Consider the following 11,871-nt stretch of genomic DNA (forward strand, 5'->3'; position numbering starts at 1 on the left):
ACCTTGTATTGTATTTGTATGTAGATGGGGGAAAAACCTTAATTCTTCCTGAAACTGTTAACCCAATTCTTGCATGAAAAATGTTCATAAACAAGGAATACCAGTATGTAAACAAGGTGGTATATTCTCTGTGTCCTTATATTTGACCAATTTTAGGCTCTTGGGAACGACAAAATACATTGATTTCTGATAAATACATATTCTATTGATATATTCTGTACTAAATATTGTTACATAATAATATGGCAAATGTATATCAGACATACTATTACAATGTACATCCATCATTCATTTCATCCATTTCAAAACAGCAACAATAATGCAAACACTTGAGACCAAAGTAACTAGATGAGGTGAGTTACTGTGTAATCAACTGCTCTAATCACGCAGAACAATCACAAAACAGGCATATCTATATATATATATATATATATATATATATATATATATATATATATATATATATACGCACACACACACACACACACACACACACACACAGCTGTGCAAAAGTTTTAAGCAGGTGTGAAAAAATGCTGTAAAGTAAGAATGCTTTCAAAAATAGAAATGTTAATAGTTTATTTTAATCAATTAACAAAATGCAAAGTGAGTGAAAAGAAGAAAAATCTAAATCAAATCAATATTTGGTGTTACCACCCTTTGCCTTCAAACCAGCATCAATTCTTCTAGGTACACTTGTGGCTGCACAAAGTCAAGGATTTTGTAGGCATATAGTCAGGTGTGTGATTAACCAATTATACCAAACAGGAGCTAATGAGCATCAATTTAATATGTAGGTTGAAACACAATCATTAGCTGAAATAGACACAGCTGTGTAGGAGTTCAAACTGGGTGAGGAACAGCCAAAATCTGCTTCCAAGGTGAGGTTGCTGAAGACAATTTAATGTCAGTCACCATGGTAAGACTGAGCACAGCAACAAGACAGAAGGTAGTTATACTGCATCAGCAAGGTCTCTCCCTGGCAGAAATTTCAAGGCAGACAGGGGTTTCCAGATGTGCTGTCCAAGCTCTGTTGAAGAAGCACAAAGAAACAGGTGATGTTGAGGACTGTAGACGCAGTGGTCAGCCAAAGAAACTTAGTGCAGCAGATGAAAGAGCCATCATACTTGCTTCCCTTTGCAATCAGAAGATGTCCAGCAGTGCCATCAGCTCAGAATTGGCAGAAACCAGTGGGACCCAGGTACACCCATCTACTGTGCAGAGAAGTCTGGTCAGAAGTGGTCTTCATGGAAGAATTGTGGCCAAAAAGCCATACCTCCGACGTGGAAACAAGGCCTAGCAACTCAGTTATGCACGAAACCACAGGAACTGGGGTGCAGAGAAATGGCAGCAGGTTTTCTGGACTGATGATACTGAAATATTTGGCTGTAGCAGAAGGCAGTTTGTTTGCCGAAGGGCTGGATAGCGGTACAAGAATGAGTGTCTGCAGGCAACAGTAAAGCATGGTGGAGGGTTTGGGGCTGCATTTCTGCAAATGGAGTTGGGGATATGGTCAGAATTAATGGTCTCCTCAATGCTGAGAAGTACAGGCAGATGCGATACCATGATGGATAAGTTCTGGAAGTGATGGTATGGCCCCCACAGAGCCCTGATCTCAACATCATCGACTCTGTCTGGGATTACATGAAGAGACGGAAGCATTTGAGGCTGCCTAAATCCACAGAAGAACTGTGGCTAGTTATCCTAGATGTTTGGAACAACCTACCTGCTGAATTCCTTCAAAAACTGTGTGCAAGTATAGCTAGAAGAATTGATGCCGTTTTGAAGGCAAAGGGTGGTCACACCAAATATTGATTTGATTTAGATTTTTCTTCTGCTCGTTCACTACTTCTGTTCATCCATCCATCCATTATCTGAACCCGCTTATCCTGATCAGGGTCGCAGGGGAGCTGGAGCCTATCCCAGCGTACATTGGGCGAAAGGCAGGAATACACCCTGGACAGGTCGCCAGACTATCTCAGGGCACACACACCATTCACTCACACACTCATACCTACAGGCAATTTAGACTCTCCAATCAGTCTAACGTGCATGTCTTTGGACTGTGGGAGGAAACCGGAGTACCCGGAGGAAACCCACGCAGACACGGGGAGAACATGCAAACTCCGCACAGAGAGGCCCCGGCCGACGGGGATTCGAACCCAGGACCTACTTGCTGTGAGGCAGCAGTGCTACCCACTGCACCATCCGTGCCGCCCTTACTTCTGTTCATGCATCTTATTAAATTATAAAAAATAAACGAACATTTCTATTTTTGAAAGCATTCTTATTTGACAGCATTTATTCACACCTGCTTAAAACCTTTGCACAGTACTGTGTGTATATTTTACATTTTGGGTTTACTCGTTATGTTTATTTCGTATTCATTGACGATAATAGACCTCCCATGGATTTGGATGTGATTGGATAGGGAATAATAAGTAAAACCGAAAGTAACCAAGTCACAAGGAATTCCAGTCGGCTTAGCAACAGGACGGAAAGAGTTCAACTGTTCGTCTATTCAAATCCAACTTCATTAAGGTAAGGAAAATATAGACTTTCGTGAAAGTTAGATGCCTTGCTCTTTACGAAACAGAATTATAGGCTATAGCGCGTTTCCGTTTCAGTATCACGTTAAAATCTCTTGAACTGGCTGATGCGGAAACTCCAATATTTTAGTTGGAAGTGTTCTTCAAAACGTAACGTTAATCACATGAATAAGACTCGGTTGTGTGTTGGAGAAGCGTACTGCGGAGGGTGATCATACTACCCAGTGAACATATTTGTGGTGAAAGGTTGGTGAAACGCCGTCCAGACGTTCAGCTGAGAACATTGCGTTCGGTTAAAGTGAAAGTGGCGATATTGACAAAGGCAATTAACGTAAATATGACGCCAAAACCACATTTATGTGTTTCCACTTATTCTAAAAGTATTAATTAAAGGAGTTCTTTTTAATCTATATATTAATGATCTACTGCCATTCTGTAATACTGGGTGCATGATTGGTAATACTTTATTATGCAAAGGAGGTCCATTGTCTCTTGGTCAGTTTGTGTTCCAGCCGTGCCAATATCCACGATATACGCACGACTAAATGGAATGTTCCCACATCTTTTAAAATTACTTCGCGTTTGTAGATTATCTTCTTTGTAATCCAAATTACATTTTTTACACATTGCCCATGTTATTGTTATTTATTTTTCATTTTTTTCCTTCTTGCATTCAAGGGGGAAATGACGTCGATCTGGATTCTGTCTGTAGTGTTTGCTCAGTTCATGTGTGCACTCTCTAACGACAGTAAGTTATTAGTTTTATTTTGGTCAATATCAATATGAAAGAATTATGTGATTAAGAACAAATATGTACATTTATCCGCGATTCTTTGAACAGAGTATAATTTGTGACTGATTTTGATTGGCTTCAGTTTTGGATTATTTATTCAGAAAACTGAATTTTGTAAAACAATCATCCCCAATTTAATTTGGGATGGAGTTAGTTCTCTTTACAAATATGAAACATCTTTATATGTAATCTTTAAATGCACAGCTTTTGTCAAGTGTGCTAACAAACTCGACTCACGTTATTGGGATTATTTGCTATTATAATTAAATGAATTGACATGCTTATCAATTAATCCAATAAATGAAAAGTATAAAGGTAAAATGCCTCCTGTTTCAAGCTCATAAACTGCTACTGGGGGGCTGGTTAATGCACCGCTTATCACTGCTCATTTTTTGGATGTGGTCTCAGTGATAGATTAACGTGTCTTAACTTGTTTCAACTCATGTTTTCACCCAGTGCAGTTTACATGCCGTGTAATTACTGAAGTTATTGTTTATGTCTGCAGAGTTGCTCCGTCTGGTTTGCCCGCATGAGATCCATGCGGTTCATGGCGAGGAGTGTCTGTTGAACTGCAGTTTGGAATCCCACGGTGAAAATGTGAAAATAGAATCAGCCAAATGTGTGGGTGAGGGTGCTGGCAAGCCAGAATTCTTCCACGTAATACGACCGCAGTCTGACAGCACAAATGTGTCCTTCCTGATGACAAACACACCGACGACAGCTGCAGGGAAATACTTTTGTGAAATTTTAACTGACAGCGGCGAAGACAAAGCAGATGTGAGCCTCATTGTCACAGGTGGGCATATTTTCAGTTCAAAGTAAACGCACGTTTGGATCCATACATTTTTTTAATTTCATGTAACAAGAAATTGTTTGTGGCGGCATGGATGGTGCAGTGGGTAGCACTGCTGCCTCACAGCAAGGAGGTCCTGGGTTCGAATCCCCGTTGGCCGGGGCCTCTCTGTGCGGAGTTTGCATGTTCTCCGCGTGTCTGCGTGGGTTTCCTCCGGGTACTCCGGTTTCCTCCCACAGTCCAAAGACATGCATGTTAGGCTGACTGGAGAGTCTAAATTGCCCATAGGTATGAGTGTGTGAGTGTGTGAGTGTGTGAGTGTGTGAGTGTGTGAGTGAGTGGTGTGTGTGCCCTGCGATGGACTGGCGACCTGTCCAGGGTGTATTCCTGCCTTTCGCCCAATGTATGCTGGGATAGGCTCCAGCCCCCCTGTGACCCTGTTCAGGATAAGCGGGTTAGGATAATGGATGGATGGATGGATGGATGGAAGAAATTGTTTGTTGTATTTATATAGCATGTTTCTCACGCTCAAAACACTTTACAGTGGGGCGACATGGCTCAGGCAGTAAGAGCAGTCGTCTGGCAGTCGGAGGGTTGCCGGTTCGATCCCCCGCCCGGGCTGTGTCGAAGTGTCCCTGAGCAAGACACCTAACCCCCAAATGCTCCTGACGAGCTGGTTGGCACCTTGCATGGCAGCCAATCGCCGTTGGTGTGTGAGTTTTTGTATGAATGGGTGAATGAGAAGCATTAATTGTACAGCGCTTTGGATAAAGGCGCTATATAAATGCCAACCATTTACCATTTACAGTGATGAGGGGAAATTCGGTTCAACCACCACCAATATGGACACCTTTATCAACCCCAGGGGGGTATATCACAAAGCAGGATTCCTGAGTTAGCTGGAAAGGTTCCCCTAGTACAGGGGTTGGCAACCCTTGTACTGGAGAGCCGCAGGGTGTGCTGGCTTTCGTCTTCACCTTAAAATAAGCAGCCGATTCAGACCCAAGAAACCAGGTGAGGTGAGTTAACTGTGTAATCAACGGCTTTTTGATCAATTAATGCCAAGTAACAACGAAAGCCAGCACACCCTGCGGCTCTCCAGGACCAGGGTTGCCGACCCCTGCCCTAGTAGAACACGGAAAAGCCGTCTTTACTTCAGTCCATGTGCCACTTTGTAAGGTTTCCGGGTTTTACTTGGTGAACTTATCCGAGTAACTCAGGAATCCTGCTTTGTGATATACCCCCCCAGGCCTTTTAGTAAACCATTGTTCACTTGTTGCTTCATCCTCTTAATCCTCCCATAACATGAGGAAAGTCCCACATTACAGTGTATTCCACTGAGACAATAAGTTGTGCCTATTAGCCCTCTGTTTTCCTACAAACCCTTTCCTAAACTTAACCATTCAAAGTGAAAGGATAAACGGGACCCAAAACAGGATCTCGCGTAAGAACAACAGCCATGATCCGCAGAGAGATTAACAAAAGAAAAAACAGAAATACATCAGATTCACAGTCTGAGATTTATGTTGTTTTCAGCTCGGGTTGAGACTGAATGGCTGTTTAAAGCTTTGTTTATAAATAACAGAGTGTATGATAAGCGGTAAACACACAAGTGAGTGACTTTGTATTAATGGAGCTTTGTCCTTTCACTTTTAGCTAAATACTCCAAGCCAGCCATGAGCTCAGTTCCAGATGGGGAAATCCAGGACGAAATGACAGTCACTATGTTCTGTAATGCTTCCGGGGGATATCCTGCTGGAAAGATCCGGTGGTATGACAAGCACGACAACGACTGGAGCCGCAGTGCAGAAACGACGAAGGAGGAGACCGCAGACAAACGCATTAACTTAAAAAGCAGTTATACCTTTAAAGCATACTCCACCAATCCCCAGTATCGGTGCGAGGTGTTAAACAGCAAAGGTGAAAAAGAAGGAGAAGCAGAACTTGAGCTGCCATTCAAGTTAATTAGTAAGTGTGATTAAACTTTTCCGTCAGTGGTACTTTGTGATGCAATCCTTCACCTTAGTCATCCGGCTACACCGGTTTCACTGGCTATTCCCTGATCAACAGCCTTATCTGTGCCTCAAACGTCAACAAACTGGAAAAAAACTGTAATGGCCAGGATCCTCGAGGCAGTAAAATGCTGTAATGTATGCTGAGTGTGATATATTGATCTGATTAAATTGACACAGAGATCGGAATATGTATGCTTGTATCGGATAAGTGATTGCTTGGTGTGTAGTGGCCTGTTCTGTTCTCATTTTGGAAAGGCAATGCAAATGCCCCCACTGTTCCTGGTGCTGTGGGCCCGAGTGGAATTAGTGAATATTTGTTGTCTTGTCCCACAGATCCAGAATCGGTTACAGGAGACCGGAATAGCACGGCCATTACAGCGATCGTTGTGGTGATTGGGTCAGTGGTGTGTGGCCTGTTGTTCCTGGCCCTGCTGCGCTGTAGACGAGCTCGTCGTCTGGGGGGAAGTGCGGAGGAGGCTCTGTGTGGGCCGTTTCAGAGAAATGGTAAGGCAGGCTGCTGCTCCTCCTACTCTGGCATTCTTCCTTGTTGGCTCAGTGCTGAGGGGAATTCATGAGCTGTTTAGATTAGCACCACAGAGAGCTGCTCATACTATCTCCTCTGGCCCAAAGTTGGTGTGAAATGTAAATAAATGTTAAAACGTGTGCAGAGCAGAGCAAAAAAGGCTGTTGGTGAAGAATGATTAAGTTGCCAGTATTTTCAAGAATCATGAAGAATAATTTAAATGTATCGGTCTAAGTAATATTTGACGTGGGTATAATTACTGTATATAGATACTTGGATAATGTAATGTAATGTCTAACGATCATTGAATAATTTCATTTACAGGGGCCCGAAGGCCGTCAACTTACCCCATATTGAGTATGATTTAGTATTTTTTTTCACTGTTGCTATTCTTAGTACTACGCACTTCCAATGGTTTCTCAGACGCTTAAAGTTCCATCTGGCTTTAATCAGAAACATTCATTTAAACATTCTGGCTTTAATCAAACAACATTCAAGTTGTGTAAATTATAGTATAGCATGGTGACACGTGAATACGTTTAAAGACAAAAAGTTATCCTGTAAATCAGGGCTACTCAGTCCTGGTTCATCTTGTATGCTTTCATTCCAGCCCTTAAGAAAGCACACCTCATTGAACACTAAGTTCTCATTGAGCTGCTAATCAGTAGAATCAAGTGTACCAAATTAGGGCTGAAATGAACTCCTACAGGACAGTACATCTCCAGGAACAGGTTTGGGCAGCCCTGCTATAAATGGATAAGCAATTTACTGGAATAAACTACAATTTTGTTTCATTCTGTGGAGCCATTGGAAATCTGGTGGAATGGAGGGGCATCTTTGCTACAGTTGTCATACCTGCATCACTTTTCTGGAACTTTTCGTGGAATCATTTTCTGTTGGCTGTATGGCCTCACAGAGATTGATTTACCTTTGAATATGAATAGAATTTTGAATTGCATCATCAAAATAGTGGCACCCTATCTTATGTGCCACTATTTTTTTGTTGTACAAATGTCCAGCCTCATGTAGAGGAGGATAGTGCAATGTATGTAGCTGTGGTGTGTAACACCGCAATCAAAATGGCACATTAAGCGGGAAAAGGTATGTGGTGATCTGGCTGCCTGATGAGCAGATGGCGATAGCGGATGTTCTATTCCCTGGGTTTAGTTTCAGTATGCTCATCTGTTTGTTATTTTCTATGAACATTTTCTATTTAGTTTTTGTTATCTGGAAATTCCCCCAACTTTTGTCATTCTGTAACTCTTGGCAGCAGTGTTTTCTTGTGGGAATATGGCCTACATACTTCTGCAACCGGATGGACCAGTTACTGAACTATGTACGAATTACTTTCTCTGCTTTGCCTTCAGGTGCAAGGAGTGATGATTCCTACACAATGGAAGAAGGTAATTATTTACTCGGTGACAGTAGCCTAGTCAATTAGTCAAGGTCTCAGATTTTTTGATGTTTTGCTTTACTGCAGACGACTTAATCCAAAAAGATTACCTGGTAACGCATTGAATAGATATCTTCTTGTTTTGGCAGACTTGAACACACAGCCAGAATCTGGGTCTCCACAGTCTGAAGACAATTAAAGTTGGATACTGCCCCTTCAGGAAGGATTTGTTTAACCAACTGGACAAAGCAAGGACATTTACTTTCCCTTCCTGGGTCATTACCAGCTCAGTGATAAACTAATGCGCTCCAGTTTGTTATAGACTGATAGTCACGGCACTGCACTGAGCGCTTTGGTAATCCCCTTTTATGGATTTACTTTCACTTTGCTCTCTACCGTCCTACGACAGCAAGAACAGTCTGCCTTGTTGTCTTTAGAGCCTCATATCCTCTTTTGATTTCCTCTTGCGGAACCTCAAACTGAACTTTGTAGAGACAAAAGCTCCATACGAATGGTGCTTGGAAAAGGTAATACCCCAAATTACGTGCCGCATAAATAAAACTAATGAATAAATTGTGTCTTGCATTAAATGGGCATTAAATCAGCATAGGGCCAAGCAAGAGAACAGATTCAGAATGTTTAATGTTAGATCAACTGCAATGTTTTGGACTTCATTACATTACATTATTGGCATTTGGCAGACGCTCTTATCCAGAGTGACGTACAGTTGATTAGACTAAGCAGGAGACAATCCTCCCCTGGAGCAATGCAGGGTTAAGGGCCTTGCTCAAGGGCCCAACGGCTGTGTGGATCTAATTGTGGCTACAGCAGGAATCAATTCCAAAGATGAGTTGCAGCGCAGCTATTCCTTGCTTTTACACAACTGTGCGGTCTCTGAATTTGTGGACTGTAGAAACATCGCGATCAAAATGGCTTTGTAGGTAGCGAGGAGGAAGCTTAAAGAGGCAGAACAGTGAAGCATCTGTAAAAAAGAACAACTGCTGTTGCACTTGGAACTACACATACATAGGATCCTTACATTAACAGCTAAACTAACACTACATTTACAGCAATGCATTAAAATAGAGATTGTAAAGGCATTGCTTCAGCGTTTGCATCATTACTAAACTTTAAAGTAAAACTTTAGTTTAAAATTAAACTAAAGATCTAAACTTTATTGTGCAATTTAGATGAAGTACATTTGTGCTCAGGGGGATCCATTATTGCTCTGAGGTAGCAGGTTCACAGGATATTCTGAAACCCATATTTCATTGACTCGTTATTAGATGTTAAAACGGTTATTGAAAACTATGAGAATGCAGCTTATTTTTCTAGTACTGTGTTCATTTTTACCTGATTTGTACATTTTGAAAAAATATTTTTTACACATTTTTAAAGTCATGTAAATAAATCATAGTGCCACAGTCACAATATACACTCAGTAATCACTTTACTGGGTAGAGCTGTACACCAGCTTGTTACTGCAAATATATAATCAGCCAATCATGTGCATTTAATCAACTAAATGCATAAAAGCATGCAGTTAAGAGGTTCAGCTGTTTATGCAGAAGAGAATCTCTGAACACACCATGCGCCAAACCTCTAAGTCAATGGTGTCCAATCTTATCCTAAAAGGGCCGGCGTGGGTGCAGGTTTTTGTTTTAACCCAGCAGTAACACACCTGATTATACTAGTGAACTAATCGTGGTCTTTAGTCAAGACCTTGATGAGTAGAATCAGCTGTCTTAGTCCTGTGCTAAAACAACAATCTGTACACACACCGGCCCTTTCTGGATAAGATTGGACACCCCTGCTCTAAGTGGATAGGCTAAAGCCGCAGAAGATTTAATGTGAATTTGAATGTGATTATTATTGCTGTGTGTTGTCTGCTTGAATGTCGTGATTGTTAACACTCCTCCCACTTTGGTTTAAATGTTGAGAATGTAGTTGTGGCACATTGTTTGCATTGAGTGCTGTGATTAACGCTCATTTGTTTCCACTGGTTTGTGTAAAAAAAAAAAAAGAAAAAAGAAAAAAAAAAGTACATGTACAGGAGCAATTATTTGTGCATTTCACCTGTGTATTTCACTTTGTGTAAAGTATTTTATTACTTTGTGGTGCCTCTAATACAGTGATCGTCAAATCTGGACCTCAAATCCAAATCCAGCCTGGCTTTCTTTTCCCTTAGGTAATTAGCTGAACAATTAGCGCTGTTGATTGGCCAGATTGTCTTCACTCCTGACTCCCAGGCGATGGGAGGGGGGGAAAGCAGTGGTGACCTCTGCTCTATTGCAGTGTATTGCTTCTGTACTTTATACTGCCGTTTTATTATTTGACTAATTATTAAATGATTAATTACTTCAAATAACAGTGAGGATTTCCATCATATTATTAGTTTGAACCTTTTTTTTTTTTTTTCTTGTAATTTGTCTTAGTAGCACATTACATTTTAAAGACAGGTTTATCCAGAGGGAAATGAAGGTAAAATATGAATTAATTTTGCAATATAAGTCATGTTAACAGTATTGCCATTTCATTGAAAAGGCATGTTTTGACAGTTCAGCAGACAGAGACAAATGCTACTCTGGTAAATGGATGGCTTTTGAACATCCTTCAATACAGTGCACACAAGTGTATACACTGCAGATACTGCTCAATGCAATTTCCTTCAATGTCCATTAACCAGAAGTTAAGTTGCTTCCTGAAAAAAATGTATGATGTTGTATGATGTATGATGTTACATGTGTGTGAAACAAAGGCATCCAATTTGATTAATTAAAATCAAAAAGGGAACCAAATAAATCTGTGAAATAACACTGCTGTGCCCTACATACTGTAAAAAAAAAAAAAAAAAAAAAAAATGTCTGTAAAAAGCTATATATGTATGCTCAATTAATAAAATTGATCAGAGAAAATGTTGTTTTTTTACATTGAGTAATTTATTTCCTGAAATGATAAATGTTAAAATGATTGACACCCCTGTTTTCAGTGCTCTGCCTCACTTTTCTTCTTTTCCATAATTATTTTATTCAGATAAATTATAAAAACACAACCATGCAGATGACACCCAGCTGTAGTCAAGGCTGATTAAGTTGGCCAGGTGGCTGACCCACTACAGAGCTAATGGTAGTGGGGCCCAAGTCCATAAAATGCAAATTATCTGACTATAGATGCCGAACATTCATGGAATTTCCATCACTTCAAGTGCTGTCAAAGATCTTGGTGTTACTTTTGATCCAGATCTTGCATTTGATACACATATTAAAAACATCTCTAGGGTTGCTTTTTATCACTTGAGCAATATTTATAAAATTTGGAAAATACTGTCTTACATGAGGCAGAAAAGCTAGTCCAAGCTTTTGTTACCTCAAGATTAGATTACTGCAGTACTCTTTAGTCTGGATGTGCAAATTCCTCGCTGAAAGGGCTCCAGCTAATTCAAAATGCAGCAGCTCGTATTCTCACTAGAACAAGGAGATTTGATGCACTTTTACTTGTCTTTCTGCAAACCTTGCTTTCCTGCTTTCTCTCTCTCTATCTGTCACTCACACTTCCCTAATTGTTTCCCTTGTCTATTTACTAATCTACTAATGCTAGTAGATTAGCTAGTAGATTAGTAAATGCCCTCCCTCCCTCCCTCCCTCCCTCCCTGTTCGTCAGTGCACCTTTTGTGCATATTTTACCCATTTTACCCATTACGATCCAAGCCTGTTTATTGACCAAAGATTATTGACTTCTGTTTTGTTGACCATTGCCTGCCTGTACCACGACTTTGCCTGCTGTTTTTGTACTTTTGCCCGGCGGA

At 40.8% G+C, this 11,871-nt stretch overlaps 1 protein-coding gene across 3 annotated transcripts; it reads left to right on the plus strand.

The window, feature by feature from the left end:
• Positions 1 to 2,441: 2,441 nt before the first annotated feature.
• Positions 2,442 to 10,981, plus strand: zgc:174863 (uncharacterized protein LOC100136852 homolog). 3 transcript variants are annotated; one of them, XM_061231184.1, is made up of 8 exons: positions 2,442 to 2,541; positions 3,228 to 3,297; positions 3,848 to 4,138; positions 5,792 to 6,103; positions 6,484 to 6,654; positions 6,998 to 7,030; positions 8,041 to 8,076; positions 8,216 to 10,981. In XM_061231184.1, the coding sequence occupies exons 2-8, from the start codon at positions 3,234 to 3,236 to the stop codon at positions 8,263 to 8,265; spliced, it is 957 nt and encodes a 318-aa protein (XP_061087168.1). In that variant the 5' UTR covers positions 2,442 to 2,541; positions 3,228 to 3,233; the 3' UTR covers positions 8,266 to 10,981. The 3 variants fall into 3 exon arrangements, with proteins under 3 accessions (XP_061087168.1, XP_061087167.1, XP_061087169.1); XM_061231185.1 differs by lacking the exon at positions 2,442 to 2,541 and adding an exon at positions 2,659 to 2,795; XM_061231183.1 differs by lacking the exon at positions 6,998 to 7,030.
• The last annotated feature ends 890 nt before the right edge of the window (positions 10,982 to 11,871 follow it).

The sequence above is a fragment of the Conger conger genome, chromosome 2 (assembly GCF_963514075.1).
Source record: "Conger conger chromosome 2, fConCon1.1, whole genome shotgun sequence".
Classification (NCBI taxonomy): domain Eukaryota; kingdom Metazoa; phylum Chordata; class Actinopteri; order Anguilliformes; family Congridae; genus Conger; species Conger conger.

What these genes read in the sequence shown, in the direction of transcription:
- zgc:174863 (XM_061231184.1), top strand. Translation starts at nt 3,234, where the DNA reads ATGACGTCGATCTGGATTCTGTCTGTAGTGTTTGCTCAGTTCATGTGT. An exon ending in GCTGCCATTCAAGTTAATTA is followed by an intron (nt 6,104 to 6,483) that starts GTAAGTGTGATT and finishes CTTGTCCCACAG; the next exon opens with ATCCAGAATCGGTTACAGGA. An exon ending in TGGGCCGTTTCAGAGAAATG is followed by an intron (nt 6,655 to 6,997) that starts GTAAGGCAGGCT and finishes TTTCATTTACAG; the next exon opens with GGGCCCGAAGGCCGTCAACT.